The sequence below is a fragment of the Phalacrocorax aristotelis genome, chromosome 15 (genome assembly GCF_949628215.1).
Source record: "Phalacrocorax aristotelis chromosome 15, bGulAri2.1, whole genome shotgun sequence".
Classification (NCBI taxonomy): domain Eukaryota; kingdom Metazoa; phylum Chordata; class Aves; order Suliformes; family Phalacrocoracidae; genus Phalacrocorax; species Phalacrocorax aristotelis.
The window spans coordinates 16,114,762-16,130,842 of record NC_134290.1 but is presented as its reverse complement, the minus strand read 5'-3'; the positions used below and the strand labels follow the sequence as shown (position 1 = coordinate 16,130,842).

The 16,081-nt window shown below is 48.6% G+C and overlaps 2 protein-coding genes across 4 annotated transcripts in view; one reads left to right on the top strand and one right to left on the bottom strand.

The window, feature by feature from the left end:
- Positions 1 to 16,081, bottom strand: part of UFD1 (ubiquitin recognition factor in ER associated degradation 1) — a 436,293-nt gene that overhangs the window by 142,173 nt on the left and 278,039 nt on the right. The gene's annotated exons all lie outside the window — the stretch shown is intronic.
- Positions 2,592 to 5,109, top strand: GP1BB (glycoprotein Ib platelet subunit beta). 2 transcript variants are annotated; one of them, XM_075110179.1, is made up of 3 exons: positions 2,592 to 2,730; positions 3,432 to 4,183; positions 4,882 to 5,109. In XM_075110179.1, exon 2 carries the CDS (start codon positions 3,606 to 3,608, stop codon positions 4,155 to 4,157), a length of 552 nt encoding a protein of 183 aa, XP_074966280.1. In that variant the 5' UTR covers positions 2,592 to 2,730; positions 3,432 to 3,605; the 3' UTR covers positions 4,158 to 4,183; positions 4,882 to 5,109. The 2 variants fall into 2 exon arrangements, with proteins under 2 accessions (XP_074966280.1, XP_074966279.1); XM_075110178.1 differs by having other exon boundaries at positions 3,432 to 5,109.

The following is a 16,081-nucleotide window of genomic DNA, read 5'->3' as shown; positions in this document are numbered from 1 at the left end:
GTCTGTTGCAGGGAGCTGAAGCCTCCCTCGGCCAGCTGGTGAAGGTGGTTCAAGTTGCACTTAGAAAAAAATGTACAGGAGTGAGGCACCAGCAATGGCTTCTGAAGAGGGGCAGCGGTACTGCTGAAATCACGCCTCCATGTAGGACGTTCCCTGCCCAGAGCACCAGAGCTTGGGGGGCTGCCTGGAAGCGACTTAGAGATTGACTTTGGGGGCACCAGGGGTTCAGACTCTGTCCTGGAAGGTGGCATCTGTTTAGTAAAGGAGGAATGTTTTGTACTGCTGCATGGAGCTGCACAGTAAGCAGAGAAGAGACTCCTGAACAAATGTAGCTTGGCCATTTGGCTCTGGCAGTTAGAAGTGTGGATTGGAAAGTAATTTAACACCTCCCCTCATACAACCCTCCACAGCCTCATGTGCGACCCCTGCACCACCCGGCGCATTCCCGCGCCTCTGCCAGCTTGGCCCTGCTGCGTGGGTTGCTGCCGGGCTGGTGTCCCGTGCCGCAGAGCTGTCCCAGGCTGCAGCTGGGGCTGTCGGTACAGTGTGTAGGACCTCGCGCCCCGCTGCAGAGGGGGCTGTGGCGTGAGCTCCTTACGTGTCGCTGCTGTGCTGGTCCTGCCTGAGCAGTCCTTGCTGCCTCCCTGCATGCCTCCCCCAGACAAGGAGGGGGTCCCGCTCTTCGTGCTCGGCGATGGCATTCCCTGCTCCTCCTCACAAACCCCGCTGCGCTTTAATGCTGGCTTGCTCCTGCCACGCAACTTCCTCACCCCCTGCTCCATTCCTAGGCTCTTTGTTTTCTGTCCATCTGTTGGGTTATTATAATATATATTTTTCTGTAAATTTCTGTTTGAACATTTTGTCATTGTGAACAAAGAAAAATGAAACCTTTTAAAACATATCCATTTTATTAAATGATTATTGTTATTATTATTAATAATAATGTTTACTACCTGAATTGATCAGTGAAATAAATACATTCAAAAAAACAACCCCTTTCTGTTTAATTTTCAGTCCCCTTGAGCAGCGTTGGTGATACATTATGGGCAGGAGAGAGCAAAACTGGTGCTGTTTCTCCTTTTATCCAGTTCTGTCAGAGCAGGCTCCAGGCAGGGTTTCCTGCGTGGGGTTTCTCGCCTGTGTTTGTGTCAGAAGCTGAACAAGATGACCCTGAAGTTCTTCTATCTTTAAGCTTCCCCTAGGAGCAGTGTCTAAATTAGCCACGGGCAGCTGGGCGGGAGCCAGTCCCAGGAAATCCGTTTTATAAGCAGCCAAAGGAGCACTGTTGCGTCTGTGCTGCGTGCAGAGCCAAGATGGGTCTGGCTCTAGATCAGCTCCGTGCCACGCCTGGCCTGAACACCTGCCTCTGAAAAAAAGTAGCACCAAATGCAGAGACGCGGCCGTTGCTGAGCAAACCTACCCTGCGGTAGTCAGGCTGCTCCCAAGTGGAAAGCAGGTCCTGCAGGAAAAACTGGGCCCGTTTGTTAGCCTAAGATCTCTTTCCCACTCTGCCTGCCTGCCACAGTGAAATAGCTGGAATGATCTGCTCCGACTTAATAGAAGTCTAAAGCTTAATTGTTTTGTTTAGAGCATCAGAGATTTTCCCTTGGTTAGGGCCAAATTCTGCTGTTGTTTACACCCTAAATCTCTTTTGCATCAGCACATTCAGGGCGTTCATCATTTCTGCTCCGTACAATGTGCACAGTACAAGGTAAGGAAGAGCCGGGCCCAACGGTGCAACAGTTTCGCAATGTAATTCTGGCGGCCTTATCCTAAGGAGCGTAGCCAACGCCTGGAGTCAGGCTGATGGCAGAAGAATGTCTGTGAGGGGGCGATGGCCTTGAGAAGACAAGATTCTACCTAAATGTAGTTTTGACCCTCGGACTTTCTGTTCAAGTATATGTGTAATGCAACTTCTGAATAAAGGATGTGGTCAGTCTTTCTCGGTAGCTGCAAGCTGCGCTTGTCAAGAGCTGCCGACTCACTTGGCTATGAAAAGAGCAGTTCCTCAAGCAGAGGATCTAACTAGTTTATTTTGATGTAGGCAATGAAGCACCAAGAGTTATATTTTACCCCTATAAGAATCATGAGAGGATGCAAGTGCCTGGAGGATCTTTCTCCTTGCCTCAACTATTGACACCAGTGTGGTCACTGGAAGTCCGTTTCTTTCAGCAGATCTTCCACTGATAATCAGGAGTAGATTTGTGTCACCGCTTCAAGGGAAACCTCAGGACCAACACACTGCAAAGTGCTAGGTCTAACCGCTCTGCCAAATACAGTCTTCCCGATGAGATAGGAAACCAAAGGCCACAGTGCTCAGGGAGTGCAGTACAAACCAGCAACGTCACCTTCCAGGTTGAAATGCGTTTTGAGTTACTACTTTGCCATTGAGACTTCGTGATGTTTCTGCTGGGCTGAGCACGTGGGCCCAGAATCACAGATATCAGTACTGTCAGCACCTCTCCCAGCAAACGCTCTTGTGAGCAGTGTCGGCTCCCACTTCTTGGAAGACTTGCTCAGTGAAGCCTCACCTTCCGGTGACACCAGCAAACTTGCAGGAAGGCCTGATGTGGGAGGTGTCCCTGGGATAAGCCTGACCCTTATCTTGCCAGCCAGCTGCACAGGGATTATCTGGGAGCTCAGCTATGCAGCTGCAAACACTCCTGCACTGGCTGGACTGCCTTAAGATAGTTGTAAAGCCAGCAGGAAAGCAAGGATTGAACTACTCTGGTAAGTCAACAAAGCTACCTTCTGTTCTTTTTTCCTTTTTATTTGGCTGACAGATAGCACAGAAAAGCACTGCTTTGTTGCAGGTACGTGTAGTTGTTCTCCTAAAGAAGTTATAGCAGCTCATGTGTTCAGCAGTGGCACGAGACTGCAATACAAAGGCAGCTCGTTGACCCATGTCTCCCAGCACGGTCACAGCTCCAGGAGGAGATTACTGACCTGCTGGAGCAATGTCTAGCGTGGAAGACTCCACTGACCTCCACCGTCAGTGGTCAGCACCCTCTCTGCTGGCCAAGGACTATTTGTCATGTCTTTTCAAAACTGGAAAGGCTATTTTTTGCTTTTGATAACAGTAAATTTATTTCTGAACCTTCTCTTGCAGTTTGCACAAACAGAGCTTTGCTTACAGACATCATTCAGAGCTATGATAAAGCATGAGCAGTTTCATATTCTAATTTTTGATGCCTTGACATAAATTTTCTTGGCTACGCTAGTAATACGCCTCCAGTAACACTGAAAATACAGGCTGCTCTTGTACACTTCTGAGGACTAGTGGAAATTAATTTGGTGGCTGCAGCTAAGCCTCCCAGTAGCTATCTGTTCATGCCCCTCCTCAAATCCAGGGCTGGAAGACCAGGAACATTCCCTCTCCTGTAATAAGAGACCAAGAATTTGCATGTCTCTTTTAACTCTGTTCTTTTCAGAGCTCTTGCATCTCCTGTGAAGGGCATCGAATTCACCCAACTTTAGAAACTCATCCTCAGAACAAACAAAGACAGACCTGGGCCGTGGTGTCAGTCCTAGGGTGTGCGGTGTCTACTTGCCTGGTCTCCACCTCATCCAGTCTCGTCTCACCAGGGGAGTGCTTGCAGGTGAAGATGAACAGTGGAATTCTCCTCTTGTCCTTCCTTGGCTTCCTCCCACTCGTGATACCCATATGCCCTATGCCATGCAAGTGTGCCACCAACATTATCGACTGCACGTCAAAAGGCCTAACTGTGGCAAAACTGCCAGTGACTTTCCGCTCTTCAGCTGAAGTTATCCACCTTGGTTACAACAGGCTCACCTCTATTCCCAGTGGGCTCTTTGACAACCTAAAGAGCCTCCAGGCAGTCTACCTGCAGGGCAACCCTTGGGAATGCAACTGTGACATCCTCTACTTGCGCTCCTGGCTCCAGTGGCAGCAGAACCGGACCTTATACAGGGACGTGAGATGCACCTCCCCAGCTCACCTGCAGGGCCGGGTCATTGCCTATCTGACAGAAGATGAGATCATCTCCACATGCCAGCACTGGTACTGCAGCCTGGCCCTCCTCTCTCAGCTCTGTCTCTTCATCCTCCTCTTCCTCCAGGGTATCTTGGTTATCTTCATCACTGTCTACCTGCAGAAATTTCGGAGAATGAGTGCTGAAGCCCGGAGCACCACCTGAGATCTACACAGCATGCAGGCTCCTGGGTATGTTTTCAAGAAGCCCCTACAACAGTTATTAACATCATAAGGCTGAATACCCTCCTCCCTCTTGGGTGATGCTGTGCTAAGGTTGTGTGGTTTGTGATATCCAGAGGGGACAGCTCAGCACAACATCTGATCCTAACTGCAGTCCCGAGTGGGACTTGAACTGATTGGACACTTGCTGTATTTCCAAAGATCTGATCTCGGGGCTTTTAATATTTTAAACTCTTTAGCATAATCTTGATTGCTTTGCTGAGCTGGGAGTGGTTCTGGCTTGGTAGACTAAGGAAATAATAAACTACAGCAACCAGAACTGATCCAAACTGTTCATAAGCCGATAGGGGCTATAGTGCTCGAACCCTCCTGTGCTAAACTATTTCAGCCGTACTTTCCACGATGCTTCTGGTTGCATTGTGTCAGGTGAGGACAGAGGAGGGCAGTGAACAGTTGAGGTAGTGGACTAGGGCAATGGAGAAATACAGCTTCCTTGGTGCTTCCACAGATTGCCTTAGTAACTTTGGACAAGTGACTTAGTCTTCTCCTGCCTCACTTTCCCATCAGTAAAAGGGAAGGGATGTTCTTACTTGATGATGTGTTTTTTCCAATGTTGTTCTGGGGCAGGGAGGGAGGGAGGAAATATTTAGAAGCCTACCCGTTTACCCTATCTTCATTCCTTTTCATCTGCTTATACTGACTTCAAGATGTACTGAGTCAGACTGAGGCCCTGAATGTTCATGAGAAATTTACCTTGAAGCCAGGAGTTGTTGAGACCAGAGGCTCTGTCCTTGTACGGTACCTGGCACAAGACCTCTGGTCATCTTTAGAGGCTCAAACTGCAAAACCCACCGATGTGCCTGCTGCTGCCTATGATGTCCCTTAATTATTTTTGGAACGAAGCAAAATTGAAATAAAATAATGATATATGATGATGTAAATGTCTTATTTTTCCATTCTTGGCTGTTTCTCACCCTCCCTTACACTCAAACTTTGTGCTGAGCCAAACAAATGCAAAGGCAGGTGGAGATTATACCAGAAGCGCACCATAGGGTTAAACATTGACAGCTACTGGCTCCCACAGTGGGCCAGTCTGAGCGTGGAGTTCCTGCTCCTTCCCGAGTCGATATACGATGGGGGCTGGAAAGGGAAGGATGTTTCTTGTTGCCGGCACACCTGTAGGGTGATGGCCCTGCCGACTGTGGGTGAAGGGCCCTGGTGCCCTGGGTTCCCAACCCCAGTTCGGGGGGCTCACGGTCTTCCCCAAGACCCCAGCCCCAATTTGGGGGGGCTCTCGCTCTCCCCCAAACCCCTCACATCCCGTAAGAACAGCCGTCAGAAGAACCCCCGGCCCCGTGAGGGGACAGCCGGGAGGCGCCGGTGCCTCGCGCCGGCGCTAACGGTTCTTTAACGGTCGCCAACGGACGATCGCCAATGGGCTCCGAACGCCCCCTAACGGCCCTGCCCGGCCCCGCCCGCCCCCCCAGCCTGCCCGCACCGCCCGGCAGGAGGCTGCTGAGGGAAACCTGCGAGGAGGAGGAGGGAGGAGCTGCTCTGGGCACTCAGGGGGGCCGCCTGAGGAGAAAAGGAGGGTCCTTGGGGCTCCTCTGCCTCAGGGTGCTTCACCTCGGCTCGGCTCACTTCAGCGGCCCGTGCTAGCCCCAGAAGTGTGAACTGTTGACGTGGAATAAGCCCTTGGTGCTTGGGCGGAGGCCGTGCGGATGGAGGCTGAGGCTGGAAGATGGGGTCCTCTGCACGGCATGAATCCTTCTTGCTGTGCTGATGGGCGTCGAAGGCTGAGGAGGACGATCGCCATGCTGCGTGCACCTGGGCCAACCTGACGTGAGGTAACTGACACATAACTCTGCCTCAGGAGGCCCCTTTCCTCCCGTCCCTCTCTCGGCACCATGTCCCTCCAACAACAACCCTCCGTGGCGTTAGCCTGATTGGATGGTGCAGTGTAGCACCCGAGGAAATGGAGTTCCAGGTCAGGTTTGGTTTTTCTTCTGGGGATTGGACCTTGCTGGACTGTGTAGCAAGAGCACCTCTTGCTAGGGGCTGCAGTATCTCCTGCAATATCGCCAGTGACCATGGCCTCCAAGGGGGCACGCAGCTCCGCCGAGGGGCCTGCTCTGGGGAGATGCCAGAATTGATGCTCCATGAGGCCCCCTGATACTTTCAAATCTCTGATTTTTAAGTACTGTTGGTTTTTTTTTTCAACCCTGAGGAACAAACTTTCCACAGGAATAGAAAGTCTATTTTCTGGCTTTTTTTCCCTGATGTCCTTTACCCAGAATCAAGATGCAGCTGTGTAAGGAAGTAGCTCAACCCACTATCTTCCCTTTACCCCTTCCTTCTCATTTCTTTAGGTCAATTTCTTTGTTATTTTAGCTGGTTTATGCCTGTTTACTAATACAAGTAAGGGATATAAAAGGCTTTTGCCTTCCCAGTACTATTGTGAAGCGTGCCAGTGTGGCAGAATAAATCCCTGGTTTTGCCTGTGGATTTTTAGCTGAATTTACCCACGTTAGAGGATATTGCTAGTGCACATGGGCAGGTAATGATAGTGCTACAGGGACAGGCTCCGTTGCTGTGAGAGGCTGGACTGGGAGCAGGCACAATCCCAGCACTGTGACTGCTTAGCTGCCTGCCTGTCAGCACTGCTGTGGGGTGCTGGAAAACCGTCAGGACTTGGTGTTCCCACAGAGACAGAACAACTGCTGACTTCGGTTTCACTTCCCCAGGGAGGCAGGAGGGGTCCTGACTCTGCATCATTCAGTCTTGGCACACTAAAAGGTAAAAAGCCTTTTTGGCATCATTTGCACCTGTGAAGAATGTGACCAGCCATAGCAATGTGATAATGAATTGCACCAAGCACAGAGTGATTTGTATGCCATGGCAGCATGTCTAATCCATAAATCTAGACCCCGCATGTCTTGGCTTCTCCTGGCTCAGAAAGCAGCACGTCACAGATGCTTTCTTGCTTCGCTGGCCTCTGGAGTATCTGCTGTGCTGCTGCTGGAGGGAGAACTGGGTTTTTTTTCTGTTGGGAGGGACTGTCCAAGGCTGCATAGTGGCTTCAAAGGGGAAGCAGTGGTGAAATATGGCAAAGATAAATGCAACCTATTAAGCTGCTTTGTAAATTGCTTCCTAGTAGCAAGGCTGATCCAACAACTGGGCATGCAGGATTGGGCTGCCAGTGCTGCTGGACAGGCTGCTGTATTGCCAAAGGTTCAGGGTGCTTCCAAGCAGCACCTTTCTCTGAAACATACTGGTTTAAAAACCCTGGGAAACCAAATCAAAGTGTGTTTGCAGCCCCTCGATGCAGAGCTCCAAACCTGAGGTGTCTAAAAGGCAGGCCAGAACTTCCTAAGTGAAGGACTCAATGGTTGGTAGATGACATTGGAGGTGGCACACTCGTCCTTCCTTCTTTCAAATGCCTCGTTTTTCAGTTATCTGCATGGTGACGCTTGCACACTTTGCAGAGTAAAAGAAGTCTTGAAGGCAAAGCAAGCAGATTTTGGAACCTCGAGAATTTTAGCCCAAAATCCCACAGAGAACTATTATTTCAGTCCCTGTTCCCTATGGTGATAGTGGTTATGTTTTTCTTCAAGCCTGCTGCAGGTGCTTGTTTGTGTGACACCTGGGAACCTACCCCTGGTGTTTTAAATAGGCTTTCATAGCTTCTGCACCTTTTTATGTGGGATGATGACATCACATTTGTACACATAAAGAACAGCTTGTTATCACTCACTGCAGGGCTTGGTCACTGAGACAGGCAAGTCTATGCAACTGTTGGAGATTGAGCAGTGAATGGAGATCGTTATGAAGGAAAGTCCTGCAGAAGCACGGCATATCCCAGTCTCATGTAGTCACAGCTGTATGCTGTGTGTGTGCCCAAGTGAGAACAGTCAATGGATGCCTTGGTGGCAGCCTGGTGTGGGATTTGTTGCATTGCTTACAAATTGGAAAAGACATTTTTCATGGTCATTAATATGAAGCTACCTAGTTTCCTTCGATCCCTCATTTCCCTTCGGGATTGAAGTATGCAGGGCATCCCAGAAAGAGTGCCAAGAAAAGCAGTGTTGATTCTACATCATGGGACATCTTGTCTGTCCTAGGGTACATAGGAGAACTATTTTAGAAATGTTTAGAAATTGATTTTACTTTTTTTGTATATTTGCATATGAAAACCAAGGCTCCTTCAGGCTCATAAGCCTGATTTTTAGAGGGCTTTAATGGAGAGCACATGGTCTAATTTAACAGGTCTCCATGAATGATTAGTTATCTAGGGTAAATGCCTTGAAAGCTATAGGTTGCAGTATCAAGGTTTGTTCTGAAGATGGTATGTGTGTACATGCTGTACGTCTAGATAAAGGTATATGTTCCCTGGGAGGACAGGATAGAGCACTGCTGGAGGAAGTAAAAGATTTAAGTAGTTTTAGTTTAAAAAAAAAAACCCACACAAACAAACAAAACCCACAAAAAAAAACAACCCACAACAAAAAACCCAAAGAAAACATACAAAAAAACCCCAAAACAAACCCCCAAAACCAGACCAAATAGTGCTCTTAAATCTACAAGTAATATTTTTCTATTTCTTTACGTCTCATGATCTGTTTCTGCTCTGAAATGTTTGTGACTACCAAGAACAGAGTATGCTGGGAGGTAGTTCTTTATATTTCTACACAGGAGGATTAACCTGTGAGTTATGAAACCCAAATGCAGGAATGCCCCTATGGACAGCTAATGATTCGGGCTGCATAGCTCCGACGTGCAGTGCCGTCCCGTTTGCAGCAGCTGATGATCGCCTCTAACCTGCCCTGTCACAGCTTTTGGGGCCATACCACTGGCACTCGTCTGCATGCAAGCAGAGCTCTGCTCATTGGCTCTCTCCAGAGCCGGTGCCTGTACTGACGTGTAGCTCGGGTTTGCTCGGGAGAGGGCAGCAAAGAGCTTTTAAGCTCCCGTCTGAGGTGGGCCTTGGGAGAGGTTGAAGGCGGGTGGGATGGGTGTCTGCCCAAAGAGACTGACAATGATGCTCGACTGAGTTGCCCAAGCAGCAGACATTGCTTTTTGAACCCATAACTATTAGTTTAAACAGTCTTTTTTTTTTTGGTGGTGTTCCAAAACATCAGACTGAAACCAAAGTGTGGGGGAAGGTGGGCTGCTATGGCCGTGACAGAAATAGTGTTGGTTCTCTGTGGGGTGTTTAGCCTATGAGCTTTGGAGGGATGAAATCCACCCTTTGGCAGGTGGGGAGAAAAAGTCTTGCCCATCATCACTGAGCGATGAGAGCAGTGGGTTTCTGCTGGCGTCCCTGTTGGAGATGGGAAGGTGCCTGGAGGTAGGTGCTCTGGGAATACCACATGGCTAGGTAGGACAGAGGTGCAGAACAGCTCAGAGTTACTGGGGTTGGTTCTGTTCATCCGGGGAACAGAAAATGCAGAGGCTGAAGAGACAAACATGTAAGCACCCAGGGAATTCAAATGGCCCTGCACGGGGCAGGAGCTGAGGGGAGCTGAAGTCTGGATTGAAGTGCTGTGAAACACTGACATCACCTGTTACAAATCATAGCCCTTAACTTGGTTGTCTCTCATGGGATGTGGTAAGGGTTGCGCCTGTGTTTGGGGAGCTTTTTCCACCAGGGGCTTTTATCGCTGGCATTCTCAAGCTCACCAAGAGATGGTGCGGGTGCCCACACTTGCTTTGCAACTCTATTACCTGATCTTTCAACACAGTGTTAGCAAGCTAATTTTTTTCCCAGGATGAGACTTTAATTCCCTCCCATTGATCATAGCCAAAGAAGAGAGCTCAAATGGAGATTTTATTCCAGAAACAATGGCCCCATTATGTGCTGTGTCATGCTCTCTGTGAATGAACCTGCTGGTGAAATGAAGGCTTTTCCCCAGGCTGTTTTGTACCTTTCTCAGGTGAATCTTCATATTAGATCAGCTGCCTGGATTCCTGCAGGGAGAGAGAAGGGAGGTAAAGCATGAAATCTTTGTTCTATGGAGACATGAGACAAAATGACAGTCAGCAGGACTTGGCCTTCATATTTAGTTTCCATAAATCCCCATGTGCTGCAGTGAGATTTTCCACATTAAAACCTATGAAGCGGAGGGCAGTTCCCCTGCACAGCGGTACATGTTTTTCTGCCTTGTAATGCTTCTCTCCAGGTCCAGTCCAAAGCCTCCGCCCTGGGCTGGTTGTTCACTTCAAACCAAAGATAGCATCATCCCTCTTGCCTCATCTTCAGCTCTGCTGTGAGCTGCTGCCTATTCTGTTGGTACCTGCTCTTCCCCACCCCTCCCAATGCTGTCAGCATTTCTCAAGTTGTACATAAAATATAGCTTGCTGCTTTCCCATGTTTGGACCTTTGCTGGCTGAGCTGCACCAAAACAATCAAACTGATTAAATCCAGTGCAGAGGCTTTGAAAGCAAGACACTGGTGTTTTTGATCACTTCCTCTCCTCTTGTCCCCTCTGCCACTCTCTGTCAAAAATGGCATTTTAATGATCCCTTTGCTGCTTTTCCTCTTTGCCTGAGACTTGCAAAACTGCAAGCAGCAATGTTGTAATTTCTGTGCTGCCTACCCCTAAATGAAGGGAAACTCCCTAAAAGCGCTGTGCCCGAATTTCAGTGTGCAAATGCCCCTGCAGTTTCCTACAGTGCTTCAGTGGGGCCATTTGTATCTATCCATCGCTGGCTCTTGGCCTGAGCAAAAAAAGGACCATAATGTTTTCTATTTCTGTGTTGAGTGAGGCACATGGAGAGGAGGAAAAGAGATATGCTTAATGTAAGGTAAGGGTGGAGAGAGAGGGAACTGTGTTGTCTGTAATTTGAAAATCTATCATGACATATATTTTCACATGTGGATCTGAGAGAAGGCTCTGTGTTAAGTGCGGTGTGGTTTGAACTATGTGGTGGTAAGTCACTCTGTGTTGCAATAAGCCAGTGCCCTAGTCTTTGTTCTAGGCATGCAGGGGTAAAAAAGATGTGGAGATGCAAATGCTGAAAATGTGTGTAACAAAGGCAGTGGAGTGAAATCCTAGTCCTGCTCTGTTCTGCCATTGACTTCAGGAAAGCCCAGGTTCACTGAAGGAGCCTTTGGAGCGTGTGCTAGGCCATGCACACAAACTGCCAAGAAAAATCCCTTATTTAATGAGATCCAATGCAGGAAGGCACAGCTGTGGGGCAAGGGCACTTGATTATGCATGTCCTGGTAGTGTAACATCAGTTATGTACAGTAAGGCAAGTATTTCTAAAACCACCAAAAGCATCTGAGTCCTGTCAAAACGAGAGGAAATTGGGATGAAAGTTGGGCACTGTATCCCCTAAACTTGTTCCAGTGGTTAATTAGCTGTGGAAAAATTAGCATGTAATTTCAATCCCTGTTTGTCTGAGTTTCCAGCATTCCTACCTTGCCTTGCCTTTATCTGTAGATGTCTGCGAGGCCCCATGTACTAGGCACTCTACGTTCCCAGGGATGGGAAATTGTGAAATCCATGTGGGATGGGAAATTATCTCAGATGTTTCCCATCTTAGATAGAGGAAAAAGAGCCTATTTTGGAAATGATTCAGCTGAAACCCAGGGCATACAACTGGTGCATACATCTTCATGCTCACCCTCCTGCCTACTAGCAACCCACTCAATTTTTCTGAATGAAAAATTATTCTAATCCAAAAATTGGATCTCCAGTATTTGTGAACTGGAAAATAGACATCTAAATAAGTCCACTGACTTATAATTTTTTTTAATCCATGTTTTAAAAATAGACACTTATACCAACTGTTCCTTGGTCTTGCCAAGTTGGGGATTTTACACTGAAATAATAATTAAATGAATGGTTTCCACCAGCTTTGTATCTTGCACAGCCAGGAGGGTCTTTCTGCTGAAGTATATTCCATTGCACGTGGTGAGACAGCAGAGGAACAGAAAGAGGAGGATGGCGTAAATGGTCTTTGTTAGTAGGACTGCCAGCAACCTCATGGCCAAGTGGGCTGCCACTGTCGAGGAGAGTTGGCTTATGGTCCCATCTGGAGCCAAGCTTCTGTGGCACAGATGTTCCTGCAGAAGGTTGGATCTTGCCTGAGCTATAGCTTTATTTTTGTTTTGCTGTGCAAGTGGATCCACCTGATGGAAGCAGTGCAGGACTGATTCTCCCCAAAGCAGAAGACTTTTGCTGCTCAGAGGCTGAGAGTTTGTTAACCACAGCAATCCAGCAGGTCTTGGAAGGACTCCCAGGATCCCTGGAGGTGCTGAGCTGTGCGTGGTGACATACTGGGAGTCCAGCATCCGCTGTGTTGCTCTTATTTCAAAGGAAATGTCAGTCAGAGAGGGGTCCTCTCCCCTGTTGGGAAGCAGCTGGAGTGCATATCAAATGGGAGCTTTTGCTGCAGTAGCTCTTGCGTGGAAGGGAAAGGAGCAGGCAGGGGGCCCAGTGGCTAATCCAGCACAGGTTTGTCCAGGCATTAGTGCCGCTGAGGACCTCGAGCACGCTGCAGCCCCAGAGATGCTGGTGTGATGTCTCCTTAGGCTGCGCTGTGGCAGCTGGCAGGGGAAGCGGGTGGGATGTGATGCTGAGCTCGGGTGCTGCACAGTTAACAGCTGCACCCTGCCAGGTCCCAGCAGCCCTGCATCGACACCGGCAGGGTGTAAGGTAATGCGGTGCTGAAGTAGGCTGGTACGGAGACGGACATCTGTGTCCAGGCCAAGAAGCATGTAAAGCTGAGAGGCTGTGTGGAACTACTCTCCTTCTTGCTGTTAAAGCCAGCAGGAGCCTTGTGTAAACTGTGCCATGGTTTTAATGACTACCCATTAGAAGAGATAACTTACTACAGTATGGGGTGCTCTCTTGTACCCTTCTCTTGAGCACTTCTCCTGAATTCTTGGGCCATGAGTGGATCTGCCAGTGTTCCCCATATCGAATGAGACGGGCTGTCCTCCAACTGGCAATTGCAGGGTTGGACTGGTGCCACAAGGAGTTCACCAAGGTTGCTGGAGGGTGTCATGGCTGGGGTGTCCTCACTAGCTGCCCAGCGTGGCCAACACTAACCCATCCTCAGAGGCGTTTCCCCTCAGTTTCCCTGAGCATGAAAAGTCTGAGCAGAGTGCTGCAAAGGTGAAGAGGTCCCTGGCAGCATTGACTGCTCGCTGTCCATTTGCTGCTGTGAGCTGTCTGGAAAAGGTTTCCTCTCTCAGCTAGGGAGGAAGAACCTCACTGCAGAGTTTGGCATCAGAACTACCAATGCTCAAAGCAAGCCAACAGCAAACAGCCCTCAAGATTAAGTCTGTGCAAACCACCAGGAAAATGACCAGGAGTGTGCAGAAAAAAGGGCTAGACCTGATGGGCAGTTTCCTGGCAACAAGGAACTTGATCTGGGCCGATTACTGAGTATTTACAAATGCTGAAGCAGTTGTTGCCTATTGAGCTGGCCTAGTTGCATCCTCATCAGTTCCTACAGATGGAGAATGAGTGGCAAGAATAACAGAGGACAGAGGATCTGGTTACAGGCTGAGAGAGGAATGCCAGGATTTCCTTGCTTGTCTTGACGCTGGCTTTCTGCTTCTCCTGCCCTGCCCTCCTACCTTACTGGCTAATCCAGCCCCAGTTCAGAGTCCAGCACAACAGGAAAGGGAGGCTCTTCTGTTGGAGCCGCTGCACTCAAGTCAGTGTATGCCAAGCTGTACATAAAATAAGACACAAAATACAGTGGAAGTGCTGCATCTAAGCTTGCAATGGAGAGAAAAGCAGTTGAACTTGCAGGCTGCCATGAGACACCCTGTAACTTGACAGCAAAGCAGCTTTTGCAGGGACTTTGTGAGCAGAAGGAAAAAGCTGAAGTCTGTTTTACTGAGTAGAGTTATCAAGAAACTTAATCTAGAAAGTTAATCTCGGAAGTATGTGAAGTTTGAACATCTGTAAGTGCTTTGAGATTGGTGAGTGAAAAATGCTGGGCAGAAGGAGAGGGTGTATCTGTGGTTCAAAGCAGGGGCAAGGATATACCTCCTGGCTACAGCTTGGCTATGCAATAACTTCTGAAAACCTATTTCTTTCCTTTTGAAATACATTTGACTGCACTAAGAGGCATGGTGTTCTCAAAATGTTTTCCTTGGCTTGTCCAGTGCTTCCTGGCCTCTATTCCTTCTCTTTTCCTTCCCTATTCTTTGCAAACAATTCAGTTTGATCCTCACTTTACTTTGCTTAGGTTTAGTATTTCCCTCAAATATTTAAGGCTATGATACTTATCTTGAACAGCAAGCCAAGGAATCACAGAAATTCTGTGGTAATGTCTCACTCTCCTTTTGCTACACAGAGGCTTCCCTGAGCAGATCTGTAAGCTCCCTAGCTGCTGCTTATTCCATCCTAATGCAGCATAGAGGATTTGGTCTGTTACCTTTTGGATGGTGGGACACTTTAAAATAGCTGCAGGGACCCTTCATCCTTTCACCTACCTTGTGATGAACCTGCTGTTTTAGGAAGCATGGGGAACATAGTAAAAAAAATTATCTGTCTAATAGGTACTTCTCATCAACAGATCTCAGAGGGCTTTGCCAGGCTGGACACCAGTTGTTACACCTACTGCAAAGATGGAGAAACTGAAGCAGGGCAAGTTTTTGGGACATGCCTACTCTCAGCACATCAGCTCAAAGCTGGGATTGAACACCGCTGCATCTTGCACCAGCTCCCTGGGAAGTGAGGGGGAAGGATGCGCAGCCCAGGGTGGCTATCTTGCATATAGCTCTTCCTCACTTTCTTCTCAATAATTTGCACACTGCAGAAGAGGGACCGTGTTCCCCTGGTCTTCATGGTTAAGTTAATCATCAGGTTCCCTCTAGGTTTCAGTAACTCTGAGGCTGGAAGAGTTGGTGTTACAGACTGACACCAGGGTCTTGGGGGCAGTGTCTGTCTTCAGGCCCTGTGCTTAGACGGGCAGCTGCTGACACCTCACAGAAGTCTTGTAAAATGCTGCAATGAGTCTTCTCAAAATATTGAAATCCTGGTGTTACAGGAATGACAGGGAGGAAGGGCATTTTTTGATGTGTGGTGCAGTTGGGAGCTGCTGCACTGGGAAGAGATCTTTCTAATCCTGGTCTTGTTGAGCATGAAATGTGTACTGCAGTCCAGCCAGGTGCAGAATGAGCAGTGGAAACAAAGGTCTCCAGTCCCAAACACACTTCACTCAAGTGTGCACAGAGATATGGAACAGTGTCCTCTTTCAGTGTGCAATGGAAATCAAATCCTGCTTTCATCAGGTCTGCGTGGCCTTGGAGTAGCTTCATTTCTCTGTGCTATGCTGCAGTGATGCACTCGGCTCCCTGACTTGTGAACCACAACACCCACTGAGGGATGTGTCTTCAAGCCCTCAGCCATTTTTCCTGGAGCCTGAGATACAAAGGCACTTGTGATGCTCAGAGAAGGGAGGGCAGAGTGCATGCCTGCCCCATAAGATAATGCGTCTCCACCTACGCCTGGCATGGCTGTGTTTTTTCTAGCTCTTTTGTGGTTTTGTTGTTCTCCCCTTGCACCCACAAGACCCTGCTCTGGCTATAGCAATTGGCTAAATCTTTGTTGTGTTCCTCCCGCAGGACCCAGGCACAAGCCCAGCCAAGCTTTTCATACATGTTTGCAGATGGACCTTTGCCCCTATGGTTTGCCTGGCCCCCTCTTCACCCGTGGACAGGCACTCCAGTGCATGAAGTGGACATTTTCCAGCCCTGAGCTGCCAGAGTTAATTAACCTTCTGCTAAGGCCAGGCCAGTCTTTCTGGGAAACTAGATCCATTGGGCTGTGCATTCCACAAGCCTCTCTTTGCCTGGCGTCTCGTGTATCTGGGCAGGAAAAATCCATTTCTTCCTCTATATTTGGGATTGGAGAGGGCAGAAACTCTGGGGAAGAGAGA